Source organism: Nomascus leucogenys, chromosome 22a (assembly GCF_006542625.1).
Source record: "Nomascus leucogenys isolate Asia chromosome 22a, Asia_NLE_v1, whole genome shotgun sequence".
NCBI classification, from domain to species: domain Eukaryota; kingdom Metazoa; phylum Chordata; class Mammalia; order Primates; family Hylobatidae; genus Nomascus; species Nomascus leucogenys.
Window position 1 is genome coordinate 24791307 of NC_044402.1, and position 19451 is coordinate 24810757.

At 37.8% G+C, this 19451-nt stretch overlaps 1 protein-coding gene across 2 annotated transcripts in view; it reads left to right on the plus strand.

Annotated features, from left to right (window-relative positions):
- Positions 1–19451, plus strand: part of CEP128 (centrosomal protein 128) — a 456203-nt gene that overhangs the window by 123998 nt on the left and 312754 nt on the right. The window contains exon 14 of one of the 2 annotated variants that reach the window (XM_004091859.2): positions 132–212. The exons of the other annotated variant lie outside the window; for it this stretch is intronic. Coding sequence (XP_004091907.1) covers positions 132–212 — 81 coding nt within the window. The remainder of the gene's footprint in view (positions 1–131; positions 213–19451) is intronic. 2 annotated transcript variants of the gene reach the window in all.

Here is a 19451-nt window from a genome sequence, read left to right on the forward strand (position 1 = left end):
TTTTTAGCTATTATTTATTTCAATATTTTTCTCTTCTTTCTCTCCTTTTTCTTCTGTTCTTACCTTTACATGTCTGAGTCATTTCTCTGAGGCAGTGTTTACCTTTATTCTTTTATCTCTGTCTTCATCAGATTGTATCATATCTATTGATTATCTTTGAGTTTGTGGATTCTTTCTTCTGCCAACTCAAATTTCACTTTTGGGGCTTTCCAGTGAGTTTTTCTTTTTCTTTTTTTTTTTTTCTCTGTCACCAGGCTGGAGTGCAGTGGCGTGATCTCTGCTCACTGCAACCTCCACCTCCCAGGTTCAAGTGATTCCCCTGCCTCAGCCTCCCGAGTAGCTGGGACTACAGGTGCGTGCCACCACACCTGGCTAATTTTTTGTATTTTAGTACACATGGGGTTTCACCATATTGGCCAGGATGGCCTTGATCTCCTGACCTCGTGATCCATCCGCCTCGGCCTCCCAAAGTGTTGGGATTACAGGCATGAGCCACTGCACCTGGCCTCAAGTAAGCTTTTTATTATAGTTATTATACTTTTCAATTCCAGAATTTTTGTTTTTTCAAGAATAATTTCCATCTCTTTACTGATACCGCTATTAGATGAGATATTATCTTACGTTTTTTAAAAATGTTTTTCTTTAGTTTTTTGAACATATTTATACTAGCTGATTTGAAATCTTTGTCTCCCATGTTTGGCACATAGGCCCATTCAAAGGCTGTTTTCTATTGTATCCTCTTTTTCATTTGTATAAGTCACACTTTCCTATTTCCTTGCATGTCTTGTAACTTTTTTTGAGATTGGACATTTTAGATAATTTTTGTATTAACTTTGAATACTGATTCGTTCTCTACCTTTTGGGTTTTTCTGTCTTGGGTTTTTTTTAGTAGTTCAGTGAATTGGCTGGAATAGTTCAGTGAAACCTATTTTCCTTGCAGCGTGTTGCCACTGATGTCACTTCTCCATCATGTGTGTAGTCTCTATTGCTGTCTGGGATAACTATAGCTTTAACTGGGTTCTCTTTGATTGTCTAGTTCCCTGATCTCATTAAGCTTTGGTTGGTCTAATTCTGTTGATATCTCACTCAATTTTTAGCCTCTGCTAATTCACTGATTGCTACCTAGTTGTTCCTTTTTTTTTTTAAAACAATAATGTAGCACATATATTGTGCCATAGTCTAACTTAATTAAAGTTGGACCTCTTAGCAGGATTAGGGTTTTGCCAATCTTTGGGGCATTCTCAGACTCCCAAGAGGGCTCTTAGCCATCTCTTTGTTTGATTTTTTTGCTAGCTAATCCACTATTTTACTTGTTGCTACCAGTCTTAAAAAATTACCATTCTCTTAGCTGATCACTCTCCAGATCTCCATTGTTTTTGACAATGTCCTTAGCCATCAATTTCCTCATGCCTTATTCCAGTTAAAGTCAGTCTCCTTAGGTAGAGCTTTTGAACTCTCTGTTCATAAGGCCTCTCCCTCTCAGCACAATCTTGCACAACTGTAGTGGAGCTTGTGGTAGAGACTATAGTTTGCTTCCTGCCAGAATGATACCCCTACTTTGCAAGTAGGGTGCTGGCTGGGCATGGTAGCCCCTGATCATCTCAGCTTGCCTTTTCTGTTGTAGAACATTCACTGTTTGAGTGAATTGGCGTATGGGTAATTGGGTCTCCTATTCTTGGCCTGCCACACCTTCTGCTCTACAAGTTGGGGCTGATTGGGGGAAGGGAGCCCCAGTCTTTTAGCTCTGTCTTCCTGGAATAGAGCCTCTGCAATACCAAGCTAGGGGCCTGCCCCTCTGTGGATGAATCTGTAGCCCTGTACTGAAAGCAAGGGTGAGAGGAAACTGTGTCTTTTTGACCATGCCTGTCTAGAGTGGAGATTCAGACAACTGAGTTGGGAGGGGACAGGATGGGAATAGCTTGTGACTCAGATGCCAAGATTTTTAATAGATTGTCTTAAATAAGTATTTCTTTAAAAAATGTATACAAATTTAAGGGGTATAAGTGTAGTTTTCTTACATGGATATATTACATAATGGTGAAGTCTGGGTTTTTTTGTGTCACCATCATGAGAATAATACATATTGTACCCATTAAGAAACTTCTCATCTCAAACTTCCCTCCCACCCTCTGGGTCTCCAGTGTCTATTATTCCACATGGGTCTCCAGCATCTATTATTCCACACTCTATGTCCATGTGTACTCATTATTTACCTTCCACGTATAAATGAGAACACGCAGTATTTGACTTTCTGTTTCTGAGTTGTTTCACTTAATCATAATGGACCCCAGTCCCATCCATGTTGTTGCAAAAGACATGATTTCCCTCTTTTTTATGGCTGAATAGTATTCCATTGTGTGTGTGTGTGTGTGTGTGTATACACACACACCACATTTTCAAAAATCCATTCATCCATTGATGGGCATGTACACTGATTCCTTATCTTTGCCATTGTGAATAGTGCTGCAATAAACATACAAATGCAGGTATCTTTTTAAGATAATGATTTCTTTCTTTCATGTAGATTCTCAGTAGTGTGATTGGTGGCTTGAACAGTAATTCTATTTTTTAGTTATTTTTGAAATCTCCATACTGCAATCCATAAAGGTTGTACTAATTTAAATTTCCATCAACAGTGTACAAGCATCGCCTTTTCCTCCACAACCTCATCAACATCTGTTATTTTTTGATGTTTTAATAATAACCATTCTGACTGGTGTAAGGTGATATCTCGTGGTTTTAATTTGCATTTCTCTGATGATTAGTGATGTTGGGCTTTTTTTCATATGCTTCTTGGCCATGTATATCTTCTTTTGAAAAATGATTGTTCTTGTTCTTTGTCCACTTTTTAATGAACTTATTATTGTTATTTCATTGAGATGTTAGAGTTCCTTGTAAATTCTGTTTATCAGTCAGATGTATAGTTTACAAATATTTTCTCCTATTTGGCAGGTTGTCTGTTCACTCTGTTGATGTTTTTCTTTTGCTGTGCAGAAGCTTTTTTGTTTGTTTGTTTCTTTTTGCCTTTTTGAGGCAGAGTCTCACTCTGTCGCCAAGGCTGGAGTGCAGTGGTGCGATCTCGGCTCACTACAATCTCTGCCTCCCGGGTTCAAGCAATTCTCCTGCCTCAGCCTCCTGAGTAGCAGGGATTACAGGTGTGCGCCACCACTTCTGGCTAATTTTTGTATTTTTAGTAGAGACGGGGTTTCACCATGTTGGTCAGGCTGGTCTCAAACTCCTGACCTCGTGATTTGCCTGCCTCGGCCTCCCAAAGTGCTGGGATTACAGGTATGAGCCACCGAACCTGGCCCAGAAACTTTTGAACTCAATTAAGTCCCATTTGTCTGTTTTGTTTTTGTTGCTTGTACTTTTGAGATCTTAATTATAATTTCGTTGCTTAGACCAATGCCCAGAAGAATTTTTCCTAGGTTTTCTTCTAGTATTTTTATAGCTTCAGGTCTCACATTTAAGTCTTTAACTTACCTTGAGTTGATTTTTGTATATGGTGAGAGGTAATGGAATAAAACATTTTTATTTGCCCTTGGCCCTTAGGACAGTTTCCAGATACAATAAATTTTTTTTTCTTTTTTTTACCAATAATTTTTTTTTTTTTTTTTTTTTTTACCAAACCAAATAATGGTGGGTTATGCTAGGAAGAGGATCTGGTGAGCTCTTTAAACCATCTTTCTGAAAGTCCTTCTCTTTGAGAGAAATAGTGTAACAGGAGAAAATATTTACTCTGAATAATAAGGGAACAAAATGATAGAAAATGCAGAAAAGTTCATAAGAGATCTATGGGGCATAGTAAATAGGTCTGAAATTCTAATATAGATATAGATAATTGGAGTCCTAAAGACACAGAGAGAGAGACTAGGGCAGAAGCAATATTTAAGAGAAAATACATCAATTCACATATTTTAGAAGCTCTAAGAACCCCAAGTAAAATGAATGCAATGAAAATCACATCTAGACATGTTTTTGTGAAATTAGTAAAACCAACTTGAATGTGCAGAATCTCAAATGCAGCAAGGGGCAAGGGAGACGTGTTACCTTAAAAGATCAAATTGGAAACAAGAAGAATAGAAACATATTTCAAAGTGCTGCAAGAAAATAATTGCCAACCTAGGTTCATATCCAGTGAAGTTATCTTTAAAAAGTAGAAAGTAATTTCTGCACAACAAAAACTGATTAATTGAATTTCAGCAGTACAGCACTAAGGAAATTATATAAAAATTTTTTCTCAAGGAGAAATAAAGAACAAAGATGTAGCAGTTAATGAAGTTCAATATATGGGATAAAAGTTTGGGAAAAGTCTGGATGAATATAGACCTAAAAAACAGTAATGCTGTCTGTTATTTAGACTATTTATAAAACTAGAATTGCATCAATAATACTGCTTAATTTTGGAAAGTGTGTATTGTGTTAATATGGTTTAAAGTTCTCAATTCTAAAGTGAAGAAAGTTGTAAAATTACAAATTTATATGTTAATAAATCAAGGATGTATATAGTAATTTTTAGTGTATCACTAAAATAAGAATAATGAATATATACTTTCCAAGCTCATACACAGGAGAAAATAAAACAATTCTAAAAAGTAATTGTTTCTACATGAAAACAAAGAAAATCTTCACAACATTTGGCTGAACAGTGATTTCTTAGGACACCAAAAACATGAATCATAATTGGAAAAAAATTATAAACTAGACTTTAACAAATTTCAGATATACAAAAATCAACTCAAGATGGATTAAGGACTTAAATGTAAAATGTAAAACTGTAAAAACCCTGGAAGAAAACCTAGGAAATGCAATCATGTACGTAAGCCCTGGCAAAGACTTCATGACAAAGACTCCAAAAGCAATTGCAACAAAAACAAAAATTGGCAGGGACATCTAACTAAAGAGCTTCTGCACAGCAAAAGAAACTATCAACAGAGTAAACAGACAACCTACAGAATGGGAGAAAATATTTGCAAATTATGCATCTGATAAAGGTCTAATATCCAGATTGTGTAAGAAACTTAAATAAATTAATGAGCAAAAACAACCCCATTAAAAAATGGGCAAAGGACATGAAAAGACACTTCTTAAAAGAAGACATGCACATGGCCAAGAAGCATATGAAAAGATGCTCAACACTACTAATCATTAGAGAAATGCAAATCAAACACACAAGGAGATACCACCTCACAGCAGTCAGAATGACCGTTAATGAAAAGTTAAACAAAAACAAAAAACAAACAAAAAAACAGGCTGGGCGCTGTGGCTCACGCCTGTAATCCCAGCACTTTGGGAGACTGAGGTTGGCGGATCATGAGGTCAAGAGTTCCAGACCAGCCTGACCAACCTGGTGAAACCCCATCTCTACTAAAAATACACAAATTAGCCGGGCTTGGTGGCACGTGCCTGTAATCCCAGCTACTCAGGAAGCTGAGGTAGGAGAATCGCTTGAACCCAGGAGATGGAGGTTGCAGTGAGCCGAGATCGTGCCATTGCACTCCAGACTGGGCGACAGAGCAAGATTCTGTCTCAAAAACAAAAAATAAACAACAACAACAACCACCACCACCACAACAACAACAACCAGAGGCAAAGTTATGGAAAAAGGGAACACTTATCCATTGCTGATTGCAGTGTAGATTAGTTTACTCACTGTGGAAAGCAGTTTTTAGATTTCTCAAAGAGCTTAGAACAGAGCTACCATTATACCCAGAAATCCCATTACTGGGTATATACCCAAAGGAGTATGAGGCTTTCTACCATAAAGACACGTGTGTCTATGTTCACTGCAACACTATTCACAATAGCAAAGAGATGGAATCAACCTACATCCCCATCACCAGTGGACTGGATAAATAAAGTGTGGTACATATACACCGTGGAATACTACACAGCCATAAAACTAATGAAATCATGTCCTTTGCAGCAACATAGTTGGAGCTACTGAAGGCCATATCCTGGGCCAATTAACTCAGGAACAGAAAACCAAATACTGCATGTTCTTTCTTACAAGTGGGAGCTAAACACCGAGTACACATGGGCACAAAGAAAGGAACAATAGACACTGTGACCTACTGAACGGTGGAGGGTGATAGTAGAGTGAGGACTGAAAAACTATATATTGGGTACTATGTAAATCTCCATGACATGCAGTTTACCCATGTAACAAACCTGCACATATGCCCCTGAACCTAAAATAAAAATTGGAAAAAATTTAAAAACATAAATCTTGTGGAAAATCAAAAAGATAAAGGTTTTGCTTTATGCAAGGTATCAAAGGACTGTTATCATCTATCTATCTGTCTAGATAATACACATGCGCAGACGCACACACACACACACACACACACACACACACACACACACACACAGACGGGGCAGAAGAGAGATAATAACCAAAGGACTGTTATCTGTCCATTTGGATAATACATACAAACACACCCACACTCACTCACTCTCTCTCACACACACACACATATATGTCTATACACATGCATGCACACACACACACCCACCCACACACACACCCACACACAGACAGACTAGGGCTTCTGCCCTAGTCTCTCTTTTCTGCCTATATATATATATGCCATTTTCTGAATGATTTTAAAATAACTTTTTAAAATAAAGCAACAGGTACCAATAAAGCACTTGTGAAAATTCAACGTCCATTAGTTAGAGAAACTCTTAATAAAAAGAATGAGATGGAGACTTAATCTCAAAACAAACAAAAATCAAAAACCAAGAGATGCTGGTGAGGCTGTGGAGGCATAGGAACACTTTTACACTGTTGGTGGGAATGTAAATTAGTTCAGCCATTATGGGAGACAGAGTGGTAATTCCTCAAAGACCTAGAACCAGAAATACCATTTGACCCAGCAATCCCATTACAGGGTATATACCCAAAAGAATAAAAATCATTCTATTATAAAGATACATGCACATGTATGTTCATTGCAGCACAATAGCAAAGACATGGAATCAACCCAAATGCCCATCAGTGATAGGCTGGATAAAGAAAATGTGGTACATATATACCATGGAATATGATGCAGCCATAAAAAGGAATGAGATCATGTCCTTTGTAGGGTCGTGGATGGAGCTGGAAGCCATTAACCTCAGCAAACTAACACAGGAACAAAAAACCAAACACCGCATGTTCTCACTTATAATTGGGAACTAAACAAGGAGAACACATGAACACAGGGAAGGGAACAACACATGCGGGGGTCTGTTGGGGGCATTAGGAGAGGGAGAGCATCAGGAAAAATAGCTAATGCATGCTAAACTTAATACCTAGGTGAAGGGTTGATAGGTGCAGCAAACCACCATGGCACCCATTTACCTATGTAACATACCTGCACATCCTACACATGTATCTCAGAACTTAAAATAAATAAAAATTCTTTCATCAAAGAAAAGCCCAGGATCAGATGGGTTCACTGTGGAATTCTACCAGGTGTATAGAGAACTAATACCAATCTTCCCAAAGTATTTTTAAAAACTGAAGAGGTGGCAATTATCACTAATGCATTGTACAAGGCCAACATTACTCTGTTACCAAAACCAGACATGAACATAACATAAAAAGAAAACTACAGGCCAACATTCCTGATGAACATAGATGAGAAAGAAAAAAAACCTCAACAAAATACAAGGAAATCAAATCCATTTCTTGTAGGAAGCACATAGGTCACATTTTAAAAAATCCGTTCAATCTATATCTTTTAATTTGAGAATTTAATTTATTTACATTCAGGTATATTATTGATATGTGAGTTTTTTTTCTTGTCTAACTGTTCATTGTTTTCTGGTTGTTTTCTATATTCTTTTTTTTTTTTTTTTTTTTGAGACAGAGTCTTGCTCTGTCGCCCAGGCTGGAGTGCAGTGGCGCGATCTTGGCTCACTGCAAGCTCCACCTCCTGGGTTCAGGCCATTCTCCTGCCTCAGCCTCCCAAGTAGCTGGGACTACAGGTGCTTACAACCACGCCCGGCTAATTTTTTGTATTTTTAGTAGAGACGGGGTTTCACTGTGTTAGCCAGGACAGTCTCAATCTCCTGACCTCATGATCTGCCCACCTCGGCCTCCCAAAGTGCTGGGATTACAGGCGTGAGCCATTGCGCCCGGCCTGTTTTGTATATTCTTTATTCCTTTCTCTTATTGTCCTTGTTGTTGTCCTTGTGGTTTGCTGATTTTCTGTTGTGGTACCAATTTGAGTCTTTTTTTCATTTTTATGTTTGCTTTTTCAGTGAGTTTTATATTTTCATGTGTTTTCATCGTGGTAACTGCTGTCCTTTCACTTCCAGGTTTAAGATTTCCTTGAGCATTTCTTGCAATAGTGGTGTAGTGGTTTTGAATTCCCTAGGTTTGGCTTGTCTGTGAGAGAATTTTTTTTTAATATATGAAAAATAATATTATTGGCTATGCTTTTTTTCCCCCTTTTTGTACCTCAAATATATCTTCCCATTCTCTCTTGGTATATAAAGTTTCTGTTAAGAAGTTCACCGTTAGTCTGATGTGGGCTCATTTATAAGTGAGTAGATGCTTTCCTCTTGCTGGTTTTAGAATTTCCTCTTTGTGATTTACTTTAGACAGTTTGACTGTAATGTGCCATGGAGAATATCTTTTTGTATTGTATCTTATTGGGGATCCCTGGGCCATCTGTATCTTGTTGTCTAAATATTTTTCAAGACTTGAGAAGTTTTTATCTATTATTTTGTTAAGTAGATTTTTGAATCACTTTCTTTCCTCCTCACCTTAGGTGTACTGGTAATTCATATATTTGGTCACTTTTTGGTATCTCATATATCATGTATGCTCTGTTTGTTCTTTTTTTTAAAATTCTGATTGAATCATTTTAAATAAGGACTGGTCTTCAATTTCTGAGATTCTCTCCTCTGCTTGGTCTAGTCTGTTATTGACGGCTTCAAGTGTGTTTTGTATTTCATTCAAGGAATTCTTCAGTTCCAGAATTCTTATCTGGTTCTTTTTTATGATATCTGTATCATTCATACATTTCTCATTTATATCCCAAATTGTTTTTCTGACTTCCTTCTATTATTTGTTTGTAATTTTTTTGTCTTTCACTGAGCTTCTTTAGTTTCACAATTTTGAATTGTGTTTTCAGAATTTCGTGAATTTCCTTTTGATTGAGATATTTTGCTAGGGAATTACTGTTTTCCTTTGAAGGTGTTATATTTCCTTGCTTTTTCATGCTTCCTATGTTCTTACATTGATATCTATATATCTGTCATAATAGTTTGTTTTTTTCCAACTTTTTGAATTTCCTTTCATAGGGGAGGAATGTTTCCTGAAGACACATTAGTGATGTTGGTTGGGAAGGGCCCTTTGGCTTTTATTCTGGGTGCATGTGGTAGCATAGTCTCTGTATGATTTCTTTAGCTGTAAACAGTGTCAGTGGTATCCGTTGTTTTCTTGGTGGTTTAGGGTACAGTTATTAGTGGAGGCTGTGGTGAATTTTTCCTGGTGATAGAGATGTCAGGTGGGTAAGTCTTTGGGTCTTCATAGTGGCAGTGGTGGGCCAAGCATGCCTGATCTTGGGCTCCAGGGCAGATTTTGGGTCTTCATATGGCTTGCTTGCATGCAGGTAGTGGTAGCGGTGGTCCAGGTTGGTGATTGTGTTCTCAGATCCCTAAGCAGGTGCTGCGGTATGAGTGATGGCAGTAGCAGTGGTGAGATGACCCTCTGGGTTCCAACAGGTGTATGCTGGTGTTGTCGGTAGGTACAGTACAGGGTTCCCACACACAGCCCAGACATGCAGCTCTCAGGCTCTCCTGCTTTCTATGGCAACAGCGCTGCAGAGTCATGCAGAGGTGGGGAGGGATCCTGACCTTACACAAGCCTGGGCACAGAGGTTATGCTGCCAGTGGGGCATAGTTGCCATGCACAGCCCCATACAGGCAGACATCTGGCTACTGTATTGGCCGTGCCCGCAGCAGTTTTCAGAAGGGCAAAAGGTATCTCACTTTTCTATTTGTGAGTCTGAGCACAGAGACCACTGCCAGTGGGAGGGGATCTCACTCTCTGCTTGTGAGGCCAAGCATAGAGTTTGTGCCACTACTGGTGGTGGGGTCACTTCTCCTGGTCCCAGGCAATGAGTTCTTAGGCTCTGGAAGGTGCTTGCCTTGGTATCCTTTGTTTCAGGAGCTGCTTTTTTGATGTGCTCTACCTTCTTTCCCTGGGACATACTTCCTGTGTGCTAGAGTACTAGGGACCCGGCACTACCTTTGGGTTCAGCCAGTTCTGTGCTGTTGTAGCCTTCTGGGGGACACAGGGAGATGTCCGTGGGCACCCAGGATGTGTAGATGTTGGGACTGTCATTCCCGGGGCAGGATATAGACCTATGATGGCTGTGCTCTCACAGTGGCACCCAGCTGTAGCTGCTTAGGTCTCTGTGTTGGGGTGAGTAACCCAGAACAAGTTCTTGTCTGGTGCAGGGCCCTTATGGGATGTTCAGATCTCTGTCCTTGCTAGTGTTAGGGGTCATGTGGATAAAGGAGCTCTCCAGTGTTTTAGATTGCAGCAGTTTGTGGTGGGAATGTGAACAGCTGAAGTTCTCTCACTTACCCTTTTTCTGTAATACCTATCCCCGCTGGGTCTTCAGCTCATCCCAGTTGAGCTGGTCTCTTGCTTCTTGTACCTTGTTTGCCCCTGGTGTTTCCTGAGACTTCTGTGTTAAACTCTAGTGTTCTCTCCTTGATGTTCTATTTGAGGTATGAGAATCTGTTTGTAATTTTGGTTCTTGCTTCTGTAGAGAGTGGATGTCTGTGTCTCTAGTTAGCCATCTTGAATTCAAATTGACCTAAATTTTTAACTTTAATAGTTAATTTTACTTAATTTAAACATGAGTAGAAATTAATAGGTGGCAATGTGATTGAATGGTGTGAAATTGGGTTAGGAGCCATGTCCTGAATTCTTAGTGGCATAGAAAGTACCCTGATTTTACTTTAATTATTTGAATATTGGGTGGCTTTATGGGGAAGGTGTTGATGCGTTTTATTGAGGGCCTGATTAAAGAAAAATTGCCCAAAGCCACCCCTTTCTATGTCTACTCGAATCAAAAAAAGATTATTATATTTATTTGAAACAATATTTATTTTTGAAAAACAAAGTCTCTCATCTATATAGCTTTCTTTAGTTTCTGTTTCCTCCTCATGTTTAAAATAGAAAAATTGCTTTCTTCCAAGTGCACAAAGTTACTGTGTTATGTAAGATAATGTGTCTATTCTCTTTCAAATAAACCATAATGCTCTATAATGATGTAAGGCAATAATATTAGGTGTTATGTTACATTTAGTTTCTCTCCCTCTATATTTGTTTTATAATTCAGAATAACTTTTTTTTAAAATTGATCTGTGTAATTTATCTTAGTCCTCTCTGCCGCCACATTAATATTGGTGAGATATAGGTGTATGTCTTTTGTTGATACTTGGTTTGGCCTATTGCATTTCATAGCAAATGTATAACCAAGTTGTTCTACCTCAATCAAAAGCAGTCTCAAATACCAATCTACTTTAAGCGGAATAGTTTTATCCTATTTTTATTAAAATTTTCTTCTCCCACAGTGCCTACTTTAAACTTCAGAGTTGCAGTATTAAAATTATCAGTCTAATAGGGTGTGAGATAAATTAAGAAAACAGAAATGTACTTTGAGATATGTGTTCCAGGGTCAGAATTTCCCTCATGCATTACTGAGGCCTAGATGTTAATTGCATGTCCCTTGTGTTTTAAGTTAAACACTCTGAAGAAATGTGTATTTAAAATCTTCCATGTAGTGAACATCTAGTGAATGAAAGAGAAGTTAATATTTTATTTCTTCCCAAAGAGATGAGTGTATTTAATTAATAGAACATGATTTTCTGTAGTTTAAGTTTAGTATCATGTTTTATTAAAAAGTACAAAGAGGTTGTATGAAGCCTCTCGTAGGATTTGTTTAGAAATAACTATTTTTAATCACTAAGACTGAAGAACCTATTATTTGGGATTGATATTGTTTGTGTGTTTCTGCTCCATTTGGCAGAAAGAAAATGATAGTGGTATATGTGGTCAAAATTAGAATGATAGAGAAGACAATAGGCAATATTTTAAAGGAATAATATATGGGATATGGTTATTACCATGGCCTCTGATGTTTTATTTGTCTGCTAATTCACTCATTAAGAATTTGAATCAAGTTTTAAAGATTGTTAGTAGTTTTGCTTGAGTTGAAAAGAATTGACTAAAATTTAAATATAGTATTCTGCTTTCAACCAATCACTACTTTAAAAACCACCATTTGAAATGGTATGGTCTCAATGAATGATAGCCTAATTTAGCTTCATGTAGGTATAGTTCAGGGCTCCCAGACTTCCTTTCATTGATTTGAGTTCTTTTATTCAAAGAGACTTGCCTTAGTTCTGATTGTGGAAGATTGATTACTTGTCCTCTCAGTATCAGTTCATGAAACACTCAAACTGAAATGAATAAATTCAGTTCATCAAGACATGCAAGCATATGTCAAACTAATTTCCCAATAGAGATGTGTAGGGGGTGGCTTAATTGAGAATCTGAAAGTTTCAGGTGAAACTCCATTAAATTTGTTAATTCTTTAGTTTATTCAATAAAAGCAAAACTTTATAATATCAGTTAGGGGTTAGTACTGGAAATAGAACTGCTCTAGTGTTCTATTAGTAAGTGTTTGTAATATCATTGGCAGACTTGGCCCTGCTTAGGCTTCCAGGGATTGGGAAGCTGCTGCTGCAAAAGCCTCTTAGCTAGGACAAAGGGCGAGATCCACCACAGAACAAAATAAATAATGTCTGTATGACTAGTAGCATACAGTATGACTATACTGTATGACTAGTATGCCCAAATTAGCAAGAATATGGTCCCTGCCTCATTTCCACATTCCAGATCTCTAAACATTGCATCTAATTGACAGATCCTAATTTTTATCCCAAAACCTAGCTCAAGAGAGTGCTGAGTATCCAGTTTTGGGATTTCCATATGATAGGAGAATATGTTAGAGGGAGGTGGCAATGGGGGCTGATTGCTATTGGGTCATACACGACAGTGCCAGTAATCAGGTTTTCTTTTAGTTGAAAAACAGGAACTTGCCTTGTATTTTTCATTGCCCTTGAGCATCCTTGTGTCCATAGTTGGCACCCAAGTGAATGTCAGTTGAATTCATGTTAATGTTAATATCACATTTATAAATACATATACAGACCTCAATAATGTTATATGCAATATACAATTTCTTTGAAGATTTTTTTAAAGCATCTACTCCATTTTAGTTTAGTTAAAACTAAATCATCTCTAAATGCAATTAACTGGTCACAAGGAAACTGTAAAATGTTCCAACAAGCTAGAAGTCAGTCGAATTTCAATAAATACAAAATAGGAATTATATATATATATATATATATATATATATATATATATATATATATATGTTTTTGCACTTGCGTCAGCTATTTTTCTCACTGTGGTATTTGTATCCCATTTAGATGCAGCATTTATATTCATTCAATATTTTCATTTTGTCCCTATTTTAAAGAAGTCATATTTTGGACAGGGATTACTTTAATTTTTGTTTATAGGGTCAGTATTATGATAATTAATTGAATTATATTTCAAGTGGCATTCTATCATTGGCTTGTCTGCCACTTATTAGCTTTAATGTTACTGCATTTCCCTTGGAAAGAATGGAACTTTATATGCCTGTGTTTGAAATATAATCATCATTGCAGTATATGATGTTGATACATTTAGGCAATTGCTACTTTTCACTGTACTGTGCTTCTGGAAACTGTCTTAGGAAACACATCATTGCAGTTTGGTTTGTGTGTTTTTATATAAGAAATATTGTAATTAATTGTGTGCATACCAAGGTTTTGTAAACAAAACACTTATATTAAAATGAATTTTTCATTAATTCAGTTATAATTATTTAAAAATGATTAAAATTTTAAAATTATTCTTTATGTTCTGTAAAATGAGTATAATGTAAACATCCACATAATTTTGCAGTACACGTGTTTATTCTAGTATACTAAAAAGTGTGTTTTATATATATATGTAAATATATAAAAATGTAACGATAAATCTACAACTATTGTGTCATGTATATGGTATACCAATAACTGACAGTTTAGCTAGTATAAACATTAAAATAATAATTTATGGTTAATTTTTTTGTCCTAAAATTTAGAAGAGGTTTTTTCAGATACCATAAAACTGGGAAAATGGAATAAATTGAACAAGTGGCTTTTTTTCTTCACTAATGTTTCAGGATGAAATAGAGGCTTGACAAATAATTGATTTTCCATTTGTCCTGTCCCTTATCTTGGGATCTTTCTTTTTAAATGTTGTAGAGTCAAATTAATTTGCAGTCTTACAAAAAGCTTTACATGTGAATATTTGGGAGTAGTGTCTTGTTGATCAGATTCACATGTTGATCTTTTTCCTCTTCCCTATTTTCCTCTCCTTTACTGACACTGGTGTTAACCGAACTTTGATCCTGAAAGAAGATAGTACTAGGCATACTTTGGCATGAGTGGTGTTGGGAGCTGTGTGACTTCCGGGATTGGCTGGCATGGGAATTCATTTTATTTCCTCCACCTCTGTTTCTGTCTCTTTTTTCCCCATTGGCCACTCTTTTTCTCTTTAATACTTTTAGTAGTAACTGTTAAATTAACTTCTTTTGTTTCCTTAGCCACTATCTATTTTTTTTTTTTTAACATAGGGCTGTTGTTTTGAAGAAAGTATCATTTCTTTCTTCACCATAAAATCAGATAAAAGCACTCAGGAATGAAGTGTTAGCATATACTAGGCAGCATAAATTTGGAAGAAAGGCAAGATTTGAAATAGAGCACAAAGAATGGCTCATATATATCACATTTATTAAAAAGAACTGTTAGATGTCTGTCTTGCCTACTAGGCCCTATGGTTCTCGGGAGCAATAGAATACAGAAATATGCTATCTTACTCATCTTCATGAATAAGATGTCTCAGCAACTAGGTTATTGCTGAGTGCAGTAAATATTTATTGAATTGAATGAAAACGTGTATTGTCTTCAGAAAAACTGACAAATGTGTTCTTTTCTTTTTCAGTCTTTCAAATGACACAGTTTGTTCTTATGTATGATAAGCCAGCTCCATTGAATTTGGCTGCTGAAATTCAATTCAGATGAGAAAAGAATTGGTTCTAAAAGTCCATTCCTGTTTAAAAGTATTATGTTCAATTATTTTTAATGTTGCCATAATATTTAATATCCTAGTGTTAGCATAAAGTCTTTTGGTGATTAATCCTTCTCAAGCACATACCTAATCATGTTATTCTCCTGCTAGAAAACCTTTGAAAGCTTAAACTGGATTTCAGTATCCAAGTCAATTTCTGACCTTACTTTTCTTTTTTTAGTTTATTTCTTCTAAAAAAAAAAAAAAAAAAAAAAAAACGGGATACATGTGCAGAACATGGAGGTTTGTTACATAGGTTATATGTGTGCCATGGTGGTTTGCTGTATCTATTGACTCATCCTCTAAGTTCCCTCCCCTCACCCCCTACTCCCCAACAGGCCCCCCTGGTGTGTGTTGTTCCCCTTTCTGTGTCCATGTGTTCTCAATGTTCAACTCCCACTTAGGAGTGAGAGCATGTGGTGTTTGGTTTTCTGTTCCTGTGTTAGTTTGCTGAGGAGGATGGCTTCTAGCTTCATCCAGATCCCTGCAGAGGACATGATCTCATTCCTTTTTATGGCTGCATAGTATTCCATGATGTATATATACCATATTTTCTTTATCCAGTCTATCATTGATGGGAATTTGGGTTGATTCCATGTCTTTGCTATTGTAAATAGTGCTGCAATAAACATATGTGTGCATATATCTTTATAACAGAATGATTTATATTCCTTTGAGTATATACCCAGTAATGGGATTGCTGGATGAAATGGTATTTCTGGTTCTAGATTCTTGAGGAATCACCCTACTGTCTTCCACAATGGTTGAACTAATTTACATTCCTACCAACAGCATAAAAGTGTTCCTGTGTCTCCACAGCTTCACCAGCATCTATTGTTTCCTGACTTTTTAATAATTGCCATTCTGACTAGTGTGAGATGGTATCTCATTGTGGTTTTGATTTGCATTTCTCTCATGATCAGTGATGTTGAGCTTTTTTTTCTTTTTTTTTTGTGGAGACAGTCTTACACTATCACCCGGGCTGGAGTGCGGTGGCACGATCTCGGCTCGCTGCAACCTCCGCCTCCTGGGTTCAAGCAATTCTCCTGCCTCAGCCTCCCAAGTAGCTGGGACTACAGGCACCCGCCACTGTGCCCAGCTAATTTTTTGTATTTTTAGTAGAGACGGGGTTTGACTGTGTTGGCTAGGCTGGTCTCAAACTCCTGACCTTGTGATCTGCCTCCCTCAGCCTCCCAAAGTCCTGGGATTACAGGTGTGAGCCAGTGCATCCGACCGATGTTGAGTTTTTTTTTCTTATGTTTGTTTGCCACATAAATGTCTTCTTTTGAGAAGTGTCTGTTCATATCCTTTGTCCACTTTTTGATGTGGTTATTTGTTTTTTTTTCTTCTAAATATGTTTAGGTTCCTTCTCAATAAATGCAGAAAAGGCCTTTGGTAAAACTCAACATCCCTTCATGTTAAAAACTCTCAGTAAACTAGATATTGATGGGACGTATCTCAAAATAGTAAGGGATATTTATGACAAACCCACAGCCAATATCATATTGAATGGGCAAAAGCTGGAAGCATTCCCTTTGAAAACCAGTATGACAAGGATGCCGTCTCTCACCACTCCTATTCAATATAGTATTGGAAGTTCTGGCCAAGGCAATCAGGCAAGAGAAACAAATAAAGGTATTGAAATAGGAAGAGAGGAAGTCAAATTGTCTGTGTTTGCAGATGAAATGATTTTATATTTAGAAAACCCCATCATCTCAGCCAAAAAAGTCCTTGAACTCATAAGCAACCTGACCTTATTTTTTAATCTCTCTTTAGCCCTCTCAAGCTATTACTTGTCATAATCAGCCACCAGTGGTGAAATCTGTTGCCCATGTGTTTTTTGGTAGTGAATGTTCATTTCCTTTCCATAAGTGACCCAATCTTTTCTCTTCTTCACATTTTAGTTTGCCTTCTTTCTCATGTTTCATTTCTCTTCTTTCTGAGGTCTTGCTGAACAGAGTAGTTTGTCTTGAAACCTACTAACTTAAATCTGGTTTCTACTAGTTAACAGCAATGTCTGTTCTCTCCTGCTCATTCATATTCACCCCCATCAGTACTTATACTGAAGTACTTCCTTAGTGCCTAACCTAGTGTCTTTAATGTAGAAAGGAATAAGTAAGTAGTCTATGCCTGGTTTAGTTTTAACACAAGTCAACCTTATCCTGTGATTTTTTTTCTCAGTTCACAAACATGTAGGAAACACCTCTGCATCAAGATCATATGATTCCTATCCAGGAGTTCCTCTTGTCTGGAAGGAACATGGCAACTTAGTTATTAAAGGGGTCATTTGAATAGTATCCAAGTCATTATCATAGTGAAGTGGAATCAATATTGGATTGAATATTAGGGACCTGTGTTTAGTCCTTTCTCTGCCAAAAACTATCTGCCTTATCTTGGATTGATCACTCTTCCTGTCCCTCAATTTCCTGATCTGTAAAATATAGACATTGGATTATGTCACTAATTCTAACATTGTTGCTAGCAAGATATAAAAAGTTGGCCAGGCGCGGTGGCTCACGCTTGTAATCCCAGCACTTTAGGAGGCCGAGGCAGGTGGATCACGAGGTCAGAAGATCGAGACCACAGTGAAACCCCGTCTCTACTAAAAATACAAAAAATTAGCCGGGCATGGTGGCGGGTGCCTGTAGTCCCAGCTACTCGGAGAGGCTGAGGCAGGAGAATGGCGTGAACCCGGGAGGCGGAGCTTGCAGTGAGCCGAGATTGCGCCACTGCACTCCAGCCTGGGTGACAGAGCGAGACTCCGTCTCAAAAAAAAAAAAAAAGTTATCTTTATCGAGTTCCTAAAATGTGTCAGTTACTCTTTTGGGTGCTTTATCTTCATGTAGGTTATCATTCCTCTGGAAGTCGGTGTTATTGAGTCCATTTTATAAGTGACATTGTATCGGGGAAACCCGTCCCCAATATTTCAACGTAGGTTCTTTCTATTTTCCATAAGAAATAAAGAGAAAGAGTACAAAGAGAGGAATTTTACAGCTGGGCCACTGGGGGTGACATCACATATCATTAGGACTATGATGCCCACCTGAGCCTCAAACTAGCAAGTTTTTTATTAAGAGTTTCAAAAGGGGAGGGGGTGTAAAACAGGGAGTAGGTACAAAGATCATATGCTTCAAAAGGCAAAAAGCAGAACTTCTAATAAGGGTCTAACAAAGATCACATGCTTCTGAGAGAACAGGACAAAGGGAAAAAGCAGAACCACTGATAAGGGTCCAACAAAGATCACAGGGCAAAGGGTAAAAGTAGAACTACTGATAAGGGTCTATGTTCAGTGGTGCACGTATTGTCTTGATACACATCTTAAATAACGGAAAACAGAGTTTGAGAGCAGAGAACTGGTCTGACCACAAATTTACCAGAGCGGAGGTTTTCCCCACCCTAGTAAGCCTGAGGGTACTGCAGGAGACCAGGGCGTATCTCAGTCCTCATCTCAACTGCACAAGACAGACATTCCCAGAGCGGCTGTTTATAGACCTCCCCCCAGGAATGCATTCCTTCCCCAGGGTATTAATATTAATATTCCTTGCTAGGCAAAGAATTTAGCGATATCTTCCCTACTTGCATGTCCGTTTATAGGCTCTCTGCAAGAAGAAAAATATGGCTCTTTTTGCCCAACCCTGCAGGCAGTCAGACCTTATGGTTGTCTTCCTTTGTTCCCTAAAAATCGCTGTTACTCTGTTCTTTTTCAAGGTGCACTGATTTCATATTGTTCGAACGCATGTTTTTTTTTTTTTTTTGAGACGGAGTCTCGCTCTGTTGCCCAGGCTGGAGTGCAGTGGCGTGATCTTGGCTCACTGCAAGCTCCGCCTCCTGGGTTCACGCCATTCTCCTGCCTCAGCCTCCGGAGTAGCTGGGACTACAGGTGCCTGCCACCGCGCCCAGCTAATTTTTTGTATTTTTTAGTAGAGACGGGGTTTCACCGTGGTCTCGATCTCCTGACCTCGTGATCCACCCGCCTCGGCCTCCCAAAGTGCTGGAATTACAGGCGTGAGCCACCATGCCTGGCCAAAAACACACGTTTTACAATCAATTTTTACACTTAACACAATTATCACAGTGGTCCTGAGGTGACATACATCCTCAGCTTATGAAGATAACAGGATTAAGAGATTAAGGTAAAGACAGGCATAAGAAATTTTAAAAGTATTATTTGGGAACAGATAAATGTCCATGAAATCTTCACAATTTATGT